This window comes from Panthera onca, chromosome D2, assembly GCF_046562875.1.
Source record: "Panthera onca isolate mPanOnc1 chromosome D2, mPanOnc1 haplotype 2, whole genome shotgun sequence".
NCBI classification, from domain to species: domain Eukaryota; kingdom Metazoa; phylum Chordata; class Mammalia; order Carnivora; family Felidae; genus Panthera; species Panthera onca.
Window position 1 is genome coordinate 63735637 of NC_138349.1, and position 23415 is coordinate 63759051.

General features: G+C 32.4%; 1 protein-coding gene across 3 annotated transcripts in view; it reads left to right on the top strand.

Moving 5' to 3' along the window:
* RTKN2 (rhotekin 2) overlaps positions 1-23415 on the top strand; it is a 72114-nt gene that overhangs the window by 13060 nt on the left and 35639 nt on the right. For all 3 annotated transcript variants that reach the window (XM_060642663.3, XM_060642664.3, XM_078434299.2), the window contains 4 exons: positions 6344-6402; positions 11494-11547; positions 12878-12995; positions 15123-15317. In XM_060642663.3, the coding sequence (XP_060498646.3) occupies positions 6344-6402; positions 11494-11547; positions 12878-12995; positions 15123-15317 (426 nt within the window). The remainder of the gene's footprint in view (positions 1-6343; positions 6403-11493; positions 11548-12877; positions 12996-15122; positions 15318-23415) is intronic.

Consider the following 23415-nt stretch of genomic DNA (forward strand, 5'->3'; position numbering starts at 1 on the left):
TGGTTTACCTCTGCCCATCTCTTTATTTTAGCCTTTATGAATCACTTTGTTGAAGGTGTATTTCTTGTATTCATCCAGAGTTGGGTTTTATATTGTGAACCTATCTGAAAATCCTTTAACTAGGGGATTTAATAAGCTTATTTACATTTGTATTACTGATATATTTAGCTTTGACTTTGTTATATTCTTTTATGCTATGTTAACTTATGTATGTTATAACTGCGGTTTGTCTTACAGTATGTCGCCTATCTTCTCTGCTTTTTAAAATTTTATTTAATTTAAAAAGTTATCGGTTATAGTAGTTACTAGAACTTTATATTAAAAAACTATATACTGGTAATTTTATAGTCACTTTAATTCTTTTTTATTCCTCCCCTTAGGCTTCTACTGTTTTGTTTTTCTACTTTGAATGATATCATTTTATTTTAACTTTTCATCTACGTGGAGATCAATGAACTCATTTTATTTTTCCATTTTTTCCTTCTGTACCTTTCTATTTTATTTTAGTTTAGTATTATCTTTTTCTAGGTTGTGGTCAGTTCTCCTGTGATGGAGTAGATAATACATACTAATCTTGTACTTATGTCTCCACTTTTGTTTTAGTCTTTGATCCACTTTTAAACATGTATAATGTTCACTACCTGACCTTTTGTTGTACTTTCCAAAATCATATCTTGTTTGAAGGAAGTTTATGATCTAGTAGATTTCTCAATGTGAGTATAGCTTTCTTCATATTCTTTTATCTTTAAGTGCTTTTCTTTAGTGTTGGTCTTTAAAAGGACAGCTTGGGTGTATACAAAAATCCTTGGCCAATGCTTTCTTTCCTGGAGTTTCTTGAAAACCTCACATCCCTGTTTTCTTATAAAAAAATCTAATGTCTAATTTTCCTTGCTTTGTAAATGACTTGGTCATTTTGTCTAGAGGCTGAAAATAGTTTTTGCTATCCAAAGTCTGATAATTTTAGTGGAGTATGTTTAAAGGCTGACCATTTTGGCTCGCTTAGAACCCTTTCAGTATGTAGATTCAGTTCTTTTATTTTCAGACAGTTTTCTTGGAGTTAAAGCCTCTAGAATAAAGCACTAAGTGTCTCCTTACTTTGTTTTTCAACTCTAAGGACTTCAATTACACATAAGTTGGATCTTCTTTGCCTGTCTTCTATGTCTATCACTTTCCTTTGATATTTTTAAAATCTTTATCTAATTTTGCTCTTTTTGCTCTTTTCATTCTCATCCATTATGTCCCTTAATATACTTTCAGTTTTATGTCTTCATTCTTGGGCACTGTGTATCTTACCCTTCATTTCAGAAATGATTTTATTTTTCTTTTTCCAGTTTGTTTCCTGTTCCTACCTCTCATTTTTAAATTTTCTTTTTTTTTCTTTTTTTGCATATTTACCTATTGTTTGTCCTTTACTAGTCTGAGGCTTTAGATTTCAGATTCCCCACTTCTTTCACATTTGCAATAGCTTATTTAACTGCACTCAGTTCATTTTGGAGTATTATATTTTTGTTATTTTATATTTTTTGGAGAGTGGTTTGTGGAATGTTGAAGCATTTTGATGACTCCTACTTTTGTTTTATTGTAGCTTTCTATGGATGTTTGGGTCCTTTTCTTTGTCCCTAGTTAAATATGTAGCATGTAGAGTTTTCTTGGGCCAAGTGATGATAGGTGCGCAGAAGGGCTTACTTGTTTTTTTTTTTTTTTTTTTTTTTTTTTGTCTAAGAGTGTTTTCTATTATTTGAACTGTGAAGACAAATTTCTTTAATAAATGATGACTTAGGGATGTTGGTTAGTTGGTTTCCTGATTTTTTGGTATGATTTTGTTTCTTGGGGTTTTTAACTTCAGTTGCTTTCTTCTTCTTCTTCTTCTTCTTCTTCTTCTTCTTCTTCTTCTTTTCTTCTTCTTCTTCTTCTTTTTCTTCTTCTTCTTCTTCCTGTTTTTTTTTGTTTTTTTTTTTTTTTTTTTTTTTTTTTTTTTGGCATGGCCAGACTTTCAAAGGATACCTCCCTCATTGTGTGTCTCTCTTCTCCACAAGACTAACAACTTTGGAACCAGAATTCTTTTGGAGTCCTTCCCTTTCAACTCCCCAGGAACCAGTGCTATGGTATCCACCAGGTCTTTTATCAGTTTTCTTTTCTTCTAGGGGACATCAAGAGTTGATATTGTGTTTTGCAATGGGTATCTGACTCTACTTGGGTGAGGCCTCCAGGAGCTGGCTTTGATGGTTTCAGTTGTTAATTTCTCATACTTACATGTAAATGTAAATTTTTTATAGTCTCTGTTTTCTAGTTACACTGTAAGTATGGGCTATACGTGATTTTATTTGCTTTCCTTGTTGATTTGAAAACTTTTATAAGATACCTGAAGAAATTCAAATTTAACTACCATTATCTTACAGGAACTGGAGCTGGGACTCTGATCACTTTAACAAATGCTTTAGTGCCTCTTCCATGTAAGCGCCATGTTAAATACTGAGGCCAAAAATATAAATACACAGTAATCCTCAGTAATCTTTGTATTTGTGTAACATTTCTAAGAATGGTATAGATTCATTGAAAATATTATTTCATTCAGTACCTATGAGGTAGATGGATACTTCTGTTTTACAGATGATGATACTGAGGCCAAGAGGTTAATGGCAATTCTTTCACATAACTAGTTATTTATTGATGGTAAGATTCAAACCTAAGACTTCAGTCTGAATCTACTAAATGTTTCCTGCTCCATCAAAATGGCCATATATATTTCACTTCATTTAGTATTTACTAAACATTTATTGAGTGTCTTGAAGATACTGGTGATTCAGCAGTAAACAAAATAGGCCAAAAAAATCCATATGCTTACAGAGCTTACATTTTAGCAATAATATTCCCTCCTACCCAAACCTGCCAATATATCTCTTAAAATCTGAAATACTTTATTTGGTTTTGTAAAAACAATATTAGTCAAAGCAATTTGTAGCACCTAATTATGTATATCATTCAACATAATTGTGATTTTAATAATGCCACAATAACCAGTTTCTTATACTCCAGTTGCCTAATTTATTACTTATATACTATAACTAAAAAAAAGAAAAAGTATAGGTGGCAAATGAAAATTGTGTACTCCTGGTATTTCTATAATAAAACATGGTATATTAAAGACATTGCTGATTTTATTTTTTAAACTTTATATTGTTTGGGTGTCTGTTGAAAGAGTCTGTTATATCAAGGTTTGAAATAGAAACCTCATCTTTCCAATTTTAAGATACTTATGAAGTTATTAATTTTATACCACATAATTTTAGGATGGTTTAAAATTCCATAATAAAGCACTTCTGAATATTTTAGTTTTCACTTATTTGCATAAGAGGTGAAGGATTTTATAACCTGCTTCCAAATAATGGAATCCCAGTTAGAATTCTTTTAGTGCTTCATTAAGAAAATATAAAATACTTTCATCAATTTCTCATTATACCTTGTTAACTTTGGCAAATAAATGCTATTTTAAGTTCCCATATTGAATAATATAAAATGTGATAATCTGTATTTACTCAATACAGATTTTTGAGCAACAAAGTGGTTGATTGGCACCCTCTGTTGGTCATTTTATTTACCTACAGGCAGAAATTAAGTAATAAAGCAAAGTTAAAAGTTTGTCTTTCATATTTTTATCTCTTTTAAATTAGCTTTTACAAGTCTTACCAAAATAATGCTCTAAACTAGGTCTATAAGAATAAGGTGTGCTATTATTTAGCTGTGCTTCGGTTTAGATAATTTTGTGGTTATTTGCTTTTTCCTCAAGCTGGCTCTCTAATTGTAGCATTTAGAATTGGCATTAACATTGCAGATTTTCAAACAAGTATTTATTTAACTGTAGCAAACTATTAGCTACAGTAGCACATTATTAAACAGAGAATGTTTAACAATTTTATTGTCAATTTGGATTAATTAGAAAAACATCACATTTTAGCACCCTAAATAACAGTTTGAGGAGTTATTTGAATTGAAAATAATTCAAGCATCAGCAAAATGAGGCTTAATTGCTTCAGTTTGTCTCATTTTTTAAAACATAGACTTAATTTTTCTATAAGAGAATATGGTTAAATGGATCTATATAATAGTTTGATAATATTTGATGTAATAACTTTGTTGGCTGGCCCTGGAAATGCCTGTGTAAGTGATGTAATTACAGGGAAGAAAGCTATACTCTGCCAGGTGATTGAAGAGTTCGGAGGGGAAAAATTTTTTTTTTTGATAAATATTCAGCCATTTTGCTTTTGGTGGTTCTAATATTTCAGAATTTCACTTACCTGCTAAAGCATTAAGTTTAATCAAATTTAGAAATACCTAATGGATCTCAACTTTAGTGTAATCTATGACCTACATTCTATAATACTCAAGTTACTTACCAATATTAGAGCTTTCTTGTATTTTCTCACTGAAATAAGTATTTTAGGAATTTATATTATGCATTGCTCATATAGAAGGTGTTTTTAGAAATATTACTTAAAAGTGCCAGCCAACTGTATTTATATTGTACATCTTACACCAACCTGAGGAAATTGAGATTTGTGTTTGATTTGTAGTGTGCCTTATTCAATTGAACTTTTCACTTTGTGATGAACTAATAAGCAAGCTAATGTTCTCCAGTGTGACAAACTAAGCTTGAGTATAAAATACTGAACTTGACTCTTTTTAAACGTATGATTCAGTGAAACATTATCTTGAAATAATCAATGAGTACTTTTATTTTTTACTTAATGAATTCCCTATTTTAACTTAAATACTAGTGCGACCATAAAGTAATTAGATAGTAGCCTGAGAGTTTATGGCTTTAAATCTACTACATTACTTTAGTTATACCTCATGTAGTTCTAAAAATAATTATATACTTGTCTTATGTAAGTTTATCAACTTAAGTACATCAGTGTATTATTTTGCCTAAAATGCTTATGTGCTTAATTCAGTAAGAGAGTAAGAGAAGTAGACTTATATATTTTGTTTTCAAGTTTTGGCATATGATAATATCTTTGCAATCTTTTTAACAAGCCTACTGAAATGCAATGAGATGGTGTCATACTCTTCTGAAAGTTAGTTATACTTAAAATCCCCCCCAATCTCCAAAAGCTCTCTTAGAATGAAACAGTATTCAAATGGAAAGTTTTTATCTTATCACATATTTGAAGTACCTAATTAAATTAGCCAGTAGTTAATTAGCTAACCAAATTAAGTGGAGACCAAAAAAAAAGAAAAAAAAAAGTGCAAAGAATACTCTTGGAAATATTGTCCCAGAAATGGAATGCTAATTTCTTCTTCTTTTTTTTTTTTTAGGTTTATTTATTTTGAGAGAAAGCGAGAAAGTGCTAGTGGGGGAGGAGCAGAGACAGAGAGGGAGAATCCCAAGCAGGCTCCATAATGTCAGCACGGAGTCTGATGTGGGGCTTGAGCCCAGAACCTTGAGATCATGACCTGAACCGAAGCTGGATGCTTAACTGACTGAGCCACCTAGGCGCCCCTGAATGCTAATTTCTAAGTGCAGGATATTAGGAAATAGAAAATTAGAAAATATTCAAGGGATTGATTTGATTTAGCAGGAGATAACTATTTTGAATTTTTTTTTTTTATCATAATAGTGTATTCTAAAGTCAGATCTGGGAGTTTCTTGTATACCTAGAGATTTTTTTACTTGAGATTTTTTACTTAAGATTTTTTTCTATTGTCATGATAATGTTTTCCTCTCCCCATTTTATTCTCTCTGCAGAGCCACTCCCTTCCTTTAGCACCTGAGTTAATTTATTGTTTTAGTATGTAGTTTTTTTGAATTGCAAGGAAATGAATGATATATGATATTATTGCATATAAATGTATAGTGGAGAATAATTTTTTTGATATTTGTTAGGTTTTTATAAGGAAAAAGTACTCCTGAGCAGCAAGTTCATGGTTGGGAAGCTCTTTAACTTTTTCAGGCAACTATAATGTGGTAGGTTAGAAATATAATTTGTGAAGTGGTGATCCAAGGTATTACACTTCCTAGGACACTTCCAAATATTGTACATCTTGCTTATAAATAAATGTTCACAGAAGACTTTCATTGTAGAGTAACCCAGTATATAATCATCAGGAAATGTAAAGCTTACAAGAAAAATCAAAGAGAGTGTCTGTATGTATTTCTCTTAAAGCCAGCTAGCTGTTGACTAAACATCTTGAAGTTTGAATCAAGTAGTTTATATTAACTGGAAGTCATTATTATGCATGGATATATGTCACGTTTTAATATTTAGGCATTTGTGAAAGGTTATTAAAACATTGCTTATTAGAAAAGATCTTTTTTTCATTAGGTTTTTTTTCCTTTTGACAGTGATGCGAATTTTGAAAGTAAAGAACGAGCGGCATGTAAAGGAAAGATTGCCATATCAGGTATGCTGTAGATGGGTTGTTTTTGTATTGCTGAATAAGTTGTATAAAGTATCTTCCTAGAACTGGTGGGATTTCAATTCCCTGCGCCCATTCTTTTCTTTCATTTTATTTTGCATACCTCTATCTATATTTGTTCTAAAACACTGTTTTTATCATTTGCTGTACTTTTGTGTAAGATTTTACAGTTTGGAAAAGCTGTTCCATACGTACTACATATATTATGCGGTTTTCTGTTCAGCGTAGTTTTGTGAAATAGGTAGGATAGTTCTCTTTTCCTAGACTTGAAGATTAAATAACTTCCTGTAAGTCATTGAGCTGGACTGCAAACTCAAATCTTTGACTCTCTGTTCCTTTTCTGCTCAGAAGTTTCAATAATATTTTTAATGTTTGTCCAGGCTAGAAGCTCCTGGGTTGGGACAGTGTTTGTCTTGCCCCTCACCCTGAAGCCAGCATGGTGCTTGTGCATAGTAATTGCTCATTGATGTTGATTGGATGGATGACTGTTTCTTGTTTTCCATAGGAGAAAAACCAAACTCCTGTCTTCCCCAGAGTTTTCCCTTCTGACCCAACTCTTTTTCTAGCCATATCTTCTACTCCTGTACATAAACTGTCTGCTTTAGCCAGACATTTCTCTCCCTGTTCCGTCAATACACTGCCTGCTTCTGACAGCCAATTAGCTCTTGAAATAACTATATTATCTTCGCGATCTGTTTGCTCATCTATAAAGCCTTCCCTGTTATCATTCCAGCTGGAAATGATGTTTTCTTTCTTTGAATTCCTAATGCAGATAGAAGACCCTTTACCACTAGATGGCACTTAATGCTCTGTTGTCTCAGTTTCTCCAAAGTGTTAAGGAAACTAGACAGTGGCTTGGAGATGCCACAGATTGAAATGAACACAAGGCTGACTCGTGTACACTAGTTAGATAATGTACCTTTTACAAATATTATCTCATCAGTACATTTTGGGTACAGCAGACCTCCATCACCCCTTGAGTAATAACTAGCTTGTTTCATTGGCCCGAAGCCTTGTTCTCTTAGCTCCAGGGAACATGCTGCTGCATTTCAGGCTCTCTCACCCAAGGAACTGTTTTTAGAAATGTCTTTATGGATAAACAAAATTCTCATGCAGGAAGGATAGATTTGGATTTTACAGGATGTAATTGTCCTAAATCATAGGAATTGCCCTCAGCAAAAATTCTTCAGAAAAATAACTGTATAAAAATCTGTTGCTTGTTTTATGGTTATTTATATTCATGTTTTCATCTTTCCAATTATAAGACTGGAATAAAACATGGTTTATACCTCCTTATATGCTTTTGATGCCAAACACAGTACCTTTACATAGTTGTGCACTATGTTCAATACATTTTAATGTGAATAAGTAAAATATTATTGATCTTTAAGGGAGATTTTCTAAAAATACTTTAAACATAATCTTCTATTTCTTGCTTCTGATTTAGTGCCAGTAAGTACACAAATGAGATATGTTAAATTGCTCTTGAAGATTCAAATGACATGATAGACTTAACATCTATTGACATCTTATAATAGTTTATTGGCTACAGCAATTTGTGAAAATAGCATTTACTGTACATTTAGAAGAGTGATAAAGTAAAATCAGTTAAAATAAGAAAAAAAAACTATTTTCCTGACCACAAATACTTCAGTGTAGAAATTAAACTTATTTCTGCATGTGTTCCTTCTTTCCAAAAGATAATTTTAAATTAACTTAAGGAACTGGAAGTCTCAGAAAATTACATATGTAATTTCTTTTCATCTTTGCTTAGTCTTAATTATATCTTATCTGTATATTTGTAAAAAATTTGTAAAAAAATAAATGAAAATTAAAAACGAATTCACCTTAAAACGAAACATATTTTCTTTTGACATTGGGATGAAAATGTGACTTTGATTTTGATCAAAATGAATATTTGCTACAAAGTTTCATAATGTTCTGAGTTTTCTCTGATTACTAGGTGAAACCTGGGTTTTCCATTTTCAGCTTTACCACTCATGGCCAGATCATTACAAAATTAAAAAGAATAATTCAGGTATATCCTGATCATTCCTACTAAGTACCAAATAATTGTATTGTAGCAATTGTCTTAGCTTATTCACTGACTACTAATTCAATATCTAAAGCCAAGTCAGTTCACAAAGTTCAAAAACAAAAGTTTTTACTTTTAAAAATAATAGAAAGACTTCTAGGACTTGATAGCATCAAGTTAGCCGTTGTATTACATAAGTCTTTTCATTTTATAATACAAGTGTCAATGAAGACATAAAAAGAGACAAAAGCAAGAGTACTGTAAACTAAAACTGAGTCAACCATTTGCAAGAATCTGTAAGGAATTTCTACTATTTGAAGCTGAATTAAAACACATATTGGTAGGTTACACATCCTTTGTCATCTGAACAGTAAATAGACCACCTGGTAAATAGATAAGAAATGTGTGCCTTCTCTCAAGGATTTGACTTAGCTAGGCATGGGAAAAGGCAAGACTGCTATATGCCATAGACTATTGGTGTATAGCAGAGAAAGTCAGGGTTCATGTTCCTCCCAAGATAGTGTAAATGGTTAATACCACCCTAATAGGACAAGAACAGCTGTGAACAAGAACAGTTGTGAAATGAAATGAGTCAGCAACTGTGGTCAAGCAAGAAGCAGGCTCTTTGACAGGGTAGCAGCCAAGTCATAATTATAAAACAATAAAGACAATCCCATTAAAATGAAGAACAAAGTAAAAATGTCTATTATATCAATATAATTTTAACACAGTTTTAGAAATTGCAGCTAAAATAGCAAGAATGAAAGATGAAACTGCTAAAAAGAAATAGAGAAACTGAATACTATTTTAAAATAAGAAATTGCATACCTAGAAAATCTAAGGAAAGCTACTGAAACACTATTTGAACTAATAAAGAATTCAGTAAAAGTGGCTAGATTCAAGATAAATATACAAAAAGTGGTAATCTCTCAAAACCAGCAATAACCAGTTAGAAAATATGGCAAAAGGGTCTCTTTTACAATAAAAATAGCAAAAAACCAAAAACATCAAATACCCCAAGCATAACCTTAATAAAAATGTAAGGATGACTGTATCATGCTACTGTATATATTGACAGAATATTATAAAGTTAATGGCTCTCAAATTAATTTGGACAGTAGAATTCTAATGAAACATTTTGGAGGGGGAGTTTTGACAATATATTTCTAAAATTCACATAAAGAAATTAGCAATTGGGAATAAGATGTTTTGGAAGGATATATTTCTAACCGATGACAAAGTGTATTATAAAGATTCTGTAGTCATAATAATATGGTATTGGTACTAGGATAGACAGTAATTAATAAATGATTCAATTAGATCTATAAAGCTTATAGCCAAAGAAGAGATACTTAGTCAGAATGGCATATATGATAAAGAGCCATTTAATCATTAAATCAGCAAGGAAGAGAAGTCCTATTAGATATATAAATGGAGTTGGAACAATTATTGTTATAGGAAGAATCTTTATATTTTTATTACATATACCCAATATTCTCATATAGATTAAATAATTAACTTTTAAAAGTATAAACCATAAACTATGTAAAGAAAAAAGTGGGTCACGGATACAAATATTCACTGAACTGACTAATAAATGTGTTGACATTCTTCTTGTTAATCAAGAAAATACAAATCTAAACAAATCTTATCAATTGACTATTAAATTAGTAAATATATTTTTAAAATTATAGTTGGATGAGATGTATATAAAGTATTTAGCTTGGTACATGGAGAGAGCCCAATAAGTAATATTTTTTATTAAAACTGCTAAGGCAGCAGTGGTAAGGGCACTCATACATACCTACCTGGTTGGATAGGGTAGGGATGAAGGAGTATTGTAAAGCTTTTCTAGAAAGGAAATTAGAAATAGGCATTAAGAACCTTAAAAAGAATTCTAAACAAATGAAAATGTGGACAAAGTATCATAGGATTTAAAGTGAAGCACAACAGAAATGTAGCCAAATAGCTTATGTTCATAAAGAGTTGAAGGTATTTGAAAGTGGCATAATTAATAGGTATAAAAACATGCACATAAATGTCCTAAGTGTAATTGGGAAATGTCTTAGAGAAATTTTCCACAAAGGTTTGAGGTATTTATACTCTGAGTAATTAAAACAAATTTCACTTTACCATTGAGCTTTCTACTGTCCTGTGTTATGCTGTAATTCATACATCTTAATCTATTTGGTAGAACTTTGATTCCTTTGAAGGTATATAGATAACATAGGAATGTCAGGGGAAAATTGTTAATTGAGTATTAAAAGTAAAGGGAAGGATGGAGGAAGCTAAGAAGGAAAAATTTTGACTGTGACAAAGGTCTAGATTAACATCTGAAATAAGGATCATTAACACAATTACTTTCAAATTTGAAGCATGTGTGAACGAGAGAAAATGTATTTCCATCACTTTTAGAATATATACCTTTTTCCTGGTCTGAAGGAAGGAATGCATTGCTCTTTTTAGTTTTCTTAAGGGAAATGCTGTAGTTTGTGTAGTTTGTAACATGAATATACAAAGATCTTGCAAATTCTTTTGTAGACAGGTTAAATCTTCTTAATGGAATGAATTTGGTCTGTATGTCACAAACAATGATCTTAGACAAGTCATGGAGTTTTCATCTTTCAAGTTTGCATAGTAGAAGCCTTGAAGTCCTTTCTATCTACTATTTTATGGTTTTGAAATGTTTTTAGCTATGTTTGTTGCTACTGCTTACCCAAAGGAGAAATTCAACTATTTCAAAAACATAAATCACAAAATGAAAATGTTATGGCATAAGCGTATTACAGATCTTACTTAATTTCTTGAGTCATAATTGGTAGGATTTTTTAGTAAATTATTTAAATAAATAGAACAGATTTTATATTCCTGGTCTAAGCTATTTTTGAGAAAATATTGCCTGTGTTAGAATATTTAAATAATAAATTTTATATTGGCTTTAATGGTCAGAATCTATTATGGAATTCAGAGGTTTATTTCACTCTAAGAAATGAAATTTATCAAGACTATTACTTGTCATTTCTTTTTCCCCTCCTTTGTAGATATTCGAATACCACTAATGTGGAAAGACTCTGATCACTTCAGCAACAAAGAACGTATGTATGATTTTAATTTATAATTGGAATGTATTCTTTAGGGTATAGTAAATTTGTGATTATTGAGAGAAGAGCTGCTTCCATGGTGAAATAAATTGATGTCATTTGACAGAATAAGCAGTATCTTGCTGAACTGTGTTTTTTCCTAGTTTTAGTAAATATGTTGTAATTGCTTGATACTTACTAAAATAATGCCTATCTGATGTACTTGTAGTTGTTGATTGGAACCTAGGCAAGGACAGTTACAGGTTGTGGGGAAGAGAAGTGTGTAACAAAGGAAAATGTTTAAGGAGAAAAGGTAAAGGCAGCATTTCTATCTGACCAGAATCTGGGAGATCTTTTCTGCCTTGTTTTGTTACTTCAGATTATTTAATAGGATGTAAAAGAGAAAGATTTTTAGCTTGATCTGATTTTTCCCCCCTTCAGCATTTTATGGCTTTATATAGTCTTCACAAATCCATGTATTGCTAAGGTCATAGAAATTAACCTCAAATGATTTCTAGCTGTTAGAGGCAAAGCGGAAAAGATATGATAATCCTTTATCTTTCTTGTCTATTGTGATAGCTTTGTTCTTCATACTTTAAAAACTGAATCATATTGAGCATAATTAGTTTTATATGAAGAATCCAAAATCAGGTTAGTATATTTGTTATTCAATTAGGAAATATAATTTACTTTAAAATGGAATGCATATGGGGATTAAGCGTATCTTTCTGATTACTATGGAGAATAAGTTTTTCTGAAGAGCTACATTTTCTCAATAATGAGGTTTTGGCCCTTTAATCACCTAATACTTTTAAAAAACATCACCAAATTAAGAGGCTCAGCAGCTATGTTTTTTGGACTCACATGTCTACTTTTTATTGTTTTTGTGGTTTCCTCCCTTGCTGTCAGTTTGGTGGAAAATGTTTTGCTGTTGTTAACGTGCCTGCTTTTGGTCTCTCACAATAGAGAACTTCTTAAATAGACTTGGATGCCAAATGACAGAGGTCGTAGTAGTATATATACAATAATAAATTTGCTATTAATTAAAGCTTAAAGAGTTTTCTAGGAATAAAATTTATGAATGTGGTGGTTACAGTAGGCTGCTGAGAGGCCTATATTTTCGGTTTTAATGTTTGATACTTCCTGGCTTAGTTGCTTTGTTCTGGTTGGGTAAGGTATTAACGTGTACTGACAGAGCAGTCACTATAAAAAGTTAAGGTTACAGTGTACCATGTATGAAAATAAGAGTCTATTAATAAATATTTGAGATAACTTTGTCATTTTCAAGGAGCTTTTAACATAATATAGGTATGATACATCTCATGGGGCACTGTTTTTTCCCTAGGATCACAGCACTATGCCATTTTCTGTTTATTCAAAATGGGAGCTGAAGTTTTTGATACTGACATGGTGATTGTGGATAAAACAACCACAGATATATGTTTTGAAAATGTAACTATATTGTAAGTATATTTAAATCTTCAAAGAATGAGAATAATTTAAAATTCTAAAATTCTAAAATTTTAAAATTCTTTAAAGGAAGACAAAATTTTTGGGTCTTTGGATTATTTTTGAAGCATTAAGGTGTTTAAATGTTAAATTGATTTTGAAAATTATTCAAAAGAAGTCCATTTTTGCATTTGAAACTTTTCAACGTAAAATAAAGTGGAAATCATGTAGTATTAGTAAATATTTGACTCATTGGATATGGTAAATTTTTATTAATTTTTATTAATATTTATAGTGTTATTATTAACCAAGCTATGAATACAATGGAGTCTCATTATACCAGTATTTTCTAGAGAGTGAATTTGGGGCATAAAACAGGTTATTACATTTCCTACAGGATGTTTAGGTATAGCAATACTAAAATAGTTATAACAACTTTACTTATAAGATAGTCCTGAAATATGTACCATAAGAAAGGCACTTTGGTAAAATTTCAAGATGTTCTTTTTCTTATGGAGTGCTCCTTTCATGTACTTCAAAACAATAAAAGATTGGGTGATCCTCAGGGTTGTTTTTATTGCCCCTGCTCTTTTACAGGCTCATTTTATTGTGGTCATAATACAGAGCCAGAAGGAACTCCTCAGGTAGCCATAGAAATCATTTTTAACTAACATAAGTTTTTCCTGGCCCTTTCAGAGGTGCTATTGGCCTAAATCAGTGTGTGATTTGTATTTCTTTCAGGGTTTCAAAAACACCATCTTTGTATCTAGATATTAATAGCTACTTAACTAATAGTTAAGTAAAATTGAATGTCCACGTCTTTTGCCATTTTCAGCTATGGAGGTAAACAGTTGAGATTTGAGAGTAGTTTTGCCACTCACGTAACATTAGAAAAACTATTGCAAGCCATGTTTTGTGGCTTCTGTCCAGTGTCCCATAAATAACTGTGCAGCATGGAAAAATAACATGTACTGTTCTGAGTTATTAGCAGTTGTGCAGGCCTTCTTACAAACTCTTTTGAACCAAAGGAATAAGGAATTTATTTAGGATCCCCAAAATATCACCAAATGTTTACAGAATTGAGACTAAAAGGATAAATTTCCTTAGTTATCTAAATACATTTATTTCCATTATCAACTTTGCTAGTGCATTTTTTTTTCTACCAAAATTGTCCTTTTAATGATCTCTTTACTTCACATCACTTTGTTATTATTTTTTTTTACCACAAAGGCAAAAGTATGATTTTTTTTCATTGAAAGAATGATGTGAGTTACTTGGGAAGACAACACGTGATTTATAATTTTTACAAAAATTCTGTAAATATTTTAAATTGTTCCAAAAATAACTGCTGACAAATGTTCTAAATGTTGTTTAAAAATGTGCCTTTGTTATGATTGCTTTTAATAAGTATTCAATATTTATGAGTCTCTGGTTTTTCTCTAAATATTGACATTTGTTAGTCATTACCAGGAATACTGTATGTTTAAAAGTTGCCAAGTAAACTATAAAAATATCTGGGAGTTACTCCTTGGGTGTATCCAAACTATAGATTGGCCATTTTTATTCTCTAAGACTGATGGATCTTCCATCTAAGGCAACATCTACCGCTGATGGCCCTCTCTTGCGGTTTTAAGTAAATTTTATTGTTAGTAACACCACCGCAATCTTTTATAGCAAAGGTAGTTCACTGTGTCTGGAAAAGGGTAAAGCCAATCTTAGCATTTGCTAAAATTGCGGAATTCTTGCATATGGCTATAATAATGCATTGAGTACCTTTTATGCTAAGTTAAGAATACAGAGATTACCCAGGCAGCACTCTCCCTCAAGGAGTTCCTGCCTTGTAGTATAGCACTTTATACTGTTTCTTGCTTGCTTGTTATCCTTTTTCTTTAGTACTATGCCTGTATACATAGATTGAATTGAGTTAACTTTGCCCTATTTTAGAAGCTCTGGAAGTTGCAGTGACTCTCTCAGGTCATTTAGATACTAAATAAACACAGGGAGATTCTGCCTCATTAACATATATTAACATAAACTCATTTCAAATTGTGATTTCAAATGTTATGAAAACATCAAAGGGTGTTACGATTTTATTTTCTACCAAGTTAAATTTCTAACATTATGAATGCTCTTGATTTTAGTAATGAAGCAGGGCCAGACTTTCAGATAAAGGTAGAAGTATATAGCTGCTGTACAGAAGAATCTTCTATAACCAACACACCAAAGAAACTAGCCAAGAAGCTGAAGACATCTATAAGTAAAGCTACAGGGAAGAAAATAAATTCGGTGCTTCAAGAAGATCATGAAACATGCTTGTCCTACAGTTGTGCTATTTCGTAAGTTTTTTCATACAGTATTTATAGTGACATAGTATTACTATATATTTGTGACATTTTGAAGTATTGTATGTGGAGTAGAAATTTACATGTTAAATGGAAATAACATCCTGAAGCAGAAACAAAACTGACACTCACCCAATTGAGGTATCCTTAATATCTTCCTTTGAAAGTAGGAAGTTGGGTAACCGTGTTTTTTAGTGATTTGGAATTCCAGTATCTACCACAAAAGCAGAGACGTTTTTCTTTCTTTCTTTTTTTAAAGTTTATTTATTTATTTTGAGAGAGAGAGAGAGAGAGAGAGAGAGAGAGAAGAGGGAATTCCAAGCAGGCTCCATGCTGCCAGCTCAGAGTCTAACACAGGGTTCGATTTCACAAACTGAAATGGTGACCTGAGCCAAAATCAAGAGTTGGATGCTCAGCCTACTGAGCCAGTCAGTCACCCCTGGAATGTTTTTCTCAAAAATGGACTATCTTTATGTCAGAGTGTTTGCTGTGTGTCAGTCTAACTGGATTTCTATATATGTCATGCATCATTCTTACAGATTTTTAACAATATTTTATCTCTTGATAACAGAACCTCATTACCATAATCACATCTAACAAAATAAAAAATAAATCCTTAATATCATCTGATATCCAGTCTGTATTCAAATTGCCCCAATTGTGAAAATGTCCTCTTATAATTTGTGCAAATCAGGATCCAGATAAGTTCTACAATGTTCCATTTGAGTGATTAAGTTTCTTTTAGTCTTTGATTATTCCCTGTCTACTTTTTTCTTGCCATTGTTTATTGAAGAAATCAGATCTTGTAGAATTTCCCATATTTTGAATTTAGCTAATTGCATCTTTGTGGTCTTTTTATTTTTATTTTTTTATTTTTTATTTTTTTAAAGGTGTTAACAATTTTAAAGTTTATTAATTTTAAAATGCAATCTTTAAGATGATTGTAATTATATGTAAAACTTTAATTTAAGACCATGTTGAACAAAATATATTCATCAGAAAAATACCAATGGCAGAATATTAGACAGAATATTATGAAATTGATTAAAGCACATTAACATATACCAAGAATATGTCATTTTTAGAGTTCAGATAATAGATATAAATAATTAAATTTTTTATATATGATGATACCTTTCTTCTTTCATTCTGTAGAAATAATTTCATTTTTAAAAATAGTTTGTGAACAGACTTTATAGATCTGCCATTCTAATAAAATTAACATGTAGGTCAATACATACACACTTTTAAAAATATGTAATTATTTTTAGTACCCCTGTCATTCTTAAGTGTCTAGATTTGAAAAAACAAAAGTGTCAAGATTTAAATGATGAATTATGTGATCACTCTTTCCATAAAGAGGCATTTTCAGACTGATAGTTATTGCAAAAAGTGGACTACAGATCGTTTGGTGGCTCAGTTAGATCAGAGTTAGGTGATCCTAAGATGAGGTAATGGGTGGACTATAAAACACTGACTACACCAACAATGGACAAAATGCCTCCAACGATGTCCACCAATTTGTGGTCTTTTTAAATACTTTTTCTATCCCCTGTGTCTGGTAGTTAGATCTAGAGGACTGATTTGATTCAGGTTCTTTCTGAAGAATCAATATAATCATATTGATTATAGGTACTTCCTACTGTCTCCCATTAGGAGGACTTGTCCCACTTACAGTTATGTTCAGATTGACCAGTGGGTTCAGGTGTTGCCAGCTTAATCCATCCTTTGTAAAGTTCCCTATCAATTTTTTATCTAATGGTTTTAGCAGCTATTGCTGATTATTTCATTAAGGATTATAATTTGCTGACTTTCTAAATTTATCATGCCTTTTTTTTTAAACTTGGAATTTTCTCAAGAACTTTCCTTCATGAATTCTCTGGGTATAAGTGCAAAAAATTGATGGAGGAAAGGGAGAAAAAAAAATACTTGATTCTTTTATTTACCCAATTTTAGAATAATAAATTGATGTCCTAGCAACCATGGAGGTAATCAGTGTTTGATTTTATTTGAACTCTTGAATTGTTGTATATATTTGCGTTTCAATCTGTTACAGTTGTTATTCTCTTTGAAGCCAAGTTGTCCCATCTTTGATCAGTGGGAAATCTTCAGCGACTCCTGCAGCTTTTGACACAACCTAGTCTCTGATAGCTTCTTTGTTTTTCTGACACAAGGTGTTCGATATTCATCTTGTATTTTTCTGCCCAGACTTGGTTTCTTCAAGGAGCCCTGGTTTGTTTCAGATACTTTCTTCAAACATTGTGTTTATTACTTCACAGTTTTATGTTATGTTTCTTTTCTTCTTAAAAAATGTTTATTTTACTTAGAGAGAGCGAGAGCGAGTGAGCATGAGTGGGGGAGGGGCAGAGAGCAAGGGAGAGAGAGAGAATCCCAAGCAGACTCTAGGCTCAGCACCCAGCCTGAAGTGGGGCTCGATCTCATGACCATGAGATCATGACCTGAGCCAAAATCAAGAGTCAGATGCTTAACTGCCTGAGTCACCCAGGCTCCCCTATGTTTGTTACTTGAGAAAACTGTTGATCAGTCTACATTCCCAGAATTTCTTTGCATGTCTCTATAGAGTTGGCTCTTCAGTATGTCAATAATTTTACTATGATTACAAAAAGCAAAATATTTCAGGTATGGAAAATGTTTTGGGATTCTAGCATTGTAGCTTTCAGTCTATTTTGCTTGAGACCCATGCTAAGAAATACCCTCATGACTGAGTGTACAGCAGAATAAGCAGATAGATTTCGTGAGGCAGTACTTAGCCCTACCTATTTATAACACCGTGATCAGACTTTTCTGTTCTATATTTAGTTTTTTAAAAATGCTGTTTATGAATCATAAATTGATGTCATGATTCAGTGAATGGGTCCTATCCACTGAAAAACAGTCATAGAAGATGTAAGTCTTTTCTCATAAAAATGTCATTAAAAAGTATTGTAATATTTAGTAATACTATATTGTATTAAATATTTAATATATATTAACTATATTCAATACAACGTATTAAATACAAATGTATTATAGTACAAATACAAATGTGTTATAGTATAAATATTAATACATGTTAATTAAATACAATATTAATTCAAATATTAACATAATAACAATATTGACTGTAGATACCATGCTGTAAATTACATCCTCTTGACTTATTTATAACTGGAAGCTTGTAACTCTTGACTCCCTTTCACCCATTTTGCCCATTCGCCAACACACCTGCCCTCTCACAAACACCAGTCTGTTCTCTGTATTTATTAGTTTTCTTGTATTTATTTGTTTTGTTTTTAAGTTCTACATAGAAGTGAAGTCATATGGTATATATGGTGTTTGTCTTTTTCTGTCTGACTTACTAGCATAATATCCTCAAGGTTCAACCATGTTGTTGCAAAGGGCAAGATTTCATTCTTTTTTATGGCTGAGTAGTCGTCCATTATATAAATATACAACATCTTCTTTATCCATCCATTGATGGACACTTAGGTTGCTTCCGTATCTTGGTTATTTTATTTTTATTATTTTTTCAATGTTTATTTATTTTTCAGAGAGAAAGAGAGACAGAGACAGAGCACGAGCAGGGGAGGGGCAGAGAGAAAGGGAGACACAAAAATCTGAAGCAGGCTCCAGTCTCCAGGCTCCAAGCTTCAGCACAGAGCCCAACGTGGGGCTCAAACTCACGAGCCATGAGATCATGACCTGAGCCAAAGTCAGTCGCTTAACCGACTGAGCCACCTAGGCGCCCCACTTATTTTAAATAACGCTACATTGAACATCCGGATGCATACACATTTTTGAATTACTGTTTTCATTTTCTTCAGATAAATACCCAGGAGTGGAATTGTAACATTAAACTCAAAAACTTCTACACAGTGAGGGTAATCATCAACAAAGTGAACAGGCAGCCAACTAAATGAGACAAGATATTTGCAAATCATGTATCTGCTAAGGGTTAGAACTTAAGAGCCAAAAAAAAAAAAAAATCCAATTAAAATATGGGCAGAGGATCGAATAGACACTTTTCCAAAGAAGACATATGAATGGCCAACAGGCACATGAAAATATGTTCAACATCAAAAATCATCAGGGAAATGCATATCAAAACCACAATGAGATATCACCTCATACCTGTTAGAATAGCTGTTATCAAAAAAGATAATAAATAACTATTGGTGAGAAAATGGGGACCCTGGTGCACTGTTGGTGAGAATGTAAATTGGTGCAACCATTATGGAAAACAGTATGGAGTTTCCTCAAAAATTAATGATTGAAAAAAATAAAAATATAGTAAACATTTAAGAATTGTAGCTCTTTCCATTATTATTATTTTTACTGTTGTGAGACTAGTGCTTTTTCTGAATTATTTTCTTCAAACTTATGCTGAAGCATTGCAGTTTAAAAACAACATAGGATTATAAAATGTAAGCAGATACTTTCAAATTTAAAACCATTGTTTATAATTTCATGGAAGATGACCTAAGTGATATTAGAACTTGCATTTAACCTCTATTTTTCTTTGAAGTCTGGCAGAAGTTTTGAGAGTGATTGGTGTTAAGTTCTTTTAAAATAGTGACTGACATTATTTGTCTTGAAGTGTTCATTCTCCTACTAGATTTGTTATTTTACTTGTTTTATACCTGAATCCAAACACTAATTTTCTTTGTGAACATGCTCCCATGTAACTTGCATGCCATTTGCTTATTTATACCAATTAAAGTTGGTCAAAGACAAAGTAAAATCTTTTACATTTCACTGACTCATGTTCTGCTAATACCTGTATTCTACTGAGTTTCTGATGTGAATCCAGAGTATACTAGTTAAAGTCATAGCCTAGGACCACTCTTAAGTGATAATTCCTTAACTGACCGTGTGAGCACCATATAGGAGTTTGAGACTAGCACTAGTGATCAGAATGTATAAAGGAATCAGTTTTGTTTCTTTAATAGTAATCTAGTTCAATGAGAAGATTCCCAATATGGCTATTAATTTTTAACCAAAATGGACATAAAAGATCAAATTTGGGCTGTATAGATCTTCTCTAGTAATATGGCATATAACCACCAAATATAGCTGTTCTTTTTGCGTTTTTAGACTACCATTTAGACTAGTCATTTATTTTTTCATAGCATTTTTGAACCAATCTCTCCCCCCCCTCCACCATAAATGTTATAACAATTGGTCTATTTGATTAAAAAATGTAGCTGATTAAACTGTTGGGAACTCAATATTAGGGTTGGCTAAAAGGAATGAGTGTAATGTTTTAGTAAGAAAATGTTATCCTGACAGGAATGTTTTAAAAGTGAGATCATTGTTGGTTTTGGAAGCATTGGCGTTGTAATTAGTCATGGTTTAAAAATGAAGTAACTTGAAATATCATCATAAAGTATTGTTTGATCTGAAAGAAGACAGTGAACATTTTTGGTAATTTTTAGCATGCTCCCTGATGTGATTCATTTATTCATTTTATTTGTGGAATCTCACTTACTGAAATTCCTTTAGCTGGATTTTCCCAGTGTCTCTAATAGCTGAGTTCACTATTTTATGCCCCTTGAGAACTATTTCGAACATTATTCGTCACTGTATAAATATACATCATTTTAAACAATCATTTTGTGAAAACTGGTAAAATTGAGAGTGATTATTTACTTGACAAAAAGGTGTATTAACTTAAAAAAATAAGCCACTATACTACATTTTAAATTAAATTGAAGTTGTAAAACAAGTATCTTAACACTTGTCCAGAATAAATGGATTATTTATGTTTTGAGGAACAATGATGTTAATGTTTTGGTCATTTGAAAGACAATGCAGAGTTCAAACATAATTAAGGAGTACTCAGCCATTGGGTGTAATTTCTTCATTTACTCATCTTAGAAATGATTATTCAGCAGTTATATCATATGGCACATTGGATTCCAAGGTCAATGAGTCATGCTCCCTGCACTCAAAATTCTTGCAGTGGTGAAATATAGTCGCTTGTATCTGTTTTAACAGAAAAAGTACCAAAATTTTAAACCATTTCTTAATGAAGTATAAAGGTAGTAGGTGTAGTATAGTGGGGTTCTCTTTCCATTATACTACTTGCTAGGTATAGGCAAATCAGTGATATTCTCTGAGCTTCAGTTTCTTTATCTGAAAATATGGACCAAACTATCTGCCCTGCCTACCTTGAGTAGTTACTGTGAATCTTTAGAAAGATATTGCTTGTCAAAATGCCTTAGGCTGTACCTATGTGCTATTATAATTCTTCACATGTCTCTGATTTTTATGGGAGATTTCCAACGTACTACCACATTTATTATTTGATTATAAAAACGATCAAATAGAATCTAGAAGAGAAAAAAGTTATTCACACGCCACTCTAAATCAAATACTTTTTATAATTTTGAACTGATAATTTTCAGGTTTTTAAATACCTAGCTTTGGGAGATACTTAGATATTCATAATTACACATTTGGCTCTTTTTCTGTGCTCATTACAGAGTCTTCACATAATCATTTTAATGACCACATTATCTAGCAGTTGGCTCTTAGTTTATTTAACCAGACTTAGAAGTTGTCAACAATCTTTCTCATATTGTTATTTTCAGATACATCATTCATTGGAAATAGAGGCAGATGTGTTCTATGTTGAGGAAAAGTTGTCTTAGTTACAATTATTTCTTAAGGCCTGAGAAAAAATATAAACGTATACTTGGGTGATCACATAATTTCAGCCTACTCTGCCACACAGGTTGCTTTCTGAGCTTCCTGCCTCTCCAGGGCCCTGGTGCAGGTGCGCAGCCTATAACCCAGCTGCTTCCTGTGCACACTCATAGCACTAGCATTTTGTATTATACAATGTATTGAAATGATGCTGTTCCTCAGGTGAAGAATACTCAAATGTTTTCAGTGGTTAGTAAGAATAAATTACAATGTCACTCTGAAAAATAAACCCAAAAAGTATCTTCATCTCTTTCTCTCCCTCTCCCTGCCTCCCACTATTTCAGATGTTTCTCTTGATGGACTTAAAATGACATGTAGACTATCCATCTAATACCTTGACCTCTCAGTCCCATGACCTCCTGCCTGCAGTGATCTTGTCCTTTTGCCTGTTTCAGTCGTCCACCCCATTGTTGTTACTAAGTTACTTGTTGTTATTAATAATTGTATATGCTCTGTGATCTTCATAGCAAGTATCTTGCTGCATCCACCTCCCACATTTCCAGCTTGTTCCCTTCAGTGCTCTGCCTTGAACTTAAAGTAGACTCCATGATTTACCACTTTATTTTTTCTTAGCCTTTTTCTCCTTATGTCATACTTACCTTGGAAAAACTCCAGCCTTGGTTGAATCTCCTTTTAGATCCTCTGCAGCTGCATTCATGAGAAATAGATGAGGAAGCTGGAGAAAAACAGTCCAAGGGGCTGGTCTCACTTTAGACACATGATCAGTAACTTTAGGTGAATTCTCAGTATGACTGAGCAATCCTACTAAGTTTCCATGCCTTTCCACTTTGCCTCTCTTCAGGGGAAGTATATCCCATCACATTGCTCTCTCTTCCGAAGCCTCCGATTCCCTTCCTCTCTGCTCATTCAAAGCTGATGACTTTGTCTCACATGTCACTGACTCTGCTGAAACAATCAGGAGAGAACTTGCATGTCCTTCATCTGTCAAATCTACCAGCCTATCTGCATCTGTGTCTTTATTTGCTGCTTTCCTTCCTTGGGAATTCTTTCCCTCATCTAATGCCGCCTTCTTGCACACTAGATCCCATCTTCTGAGCCACTCAGAAGTCAGGTCCTGCACATGTACCCCGCTCCCCCACATTATCAATTTTTCTTTTACTGCATCATTGCTACAAACATATACCTACTGCCACATTTCATAGCTATCCTTTACAGAAAAGAGTTTTCTATATACCTTATCTCCACTTCTTCACCTCTTACTCTCCCTTAGACCACTGTAGTCCATTTTCATCATGTTACCTCTGTTAACTTGCCTTCCAGGATACCATTTCCCTGGTTTTTCTTCCACCTGTGACTGTTCCTCACCTGTCTCCTTTGTTCATTGCTCTTCAACTTAATCTGAAATTATGAACTGTGTCTCAGT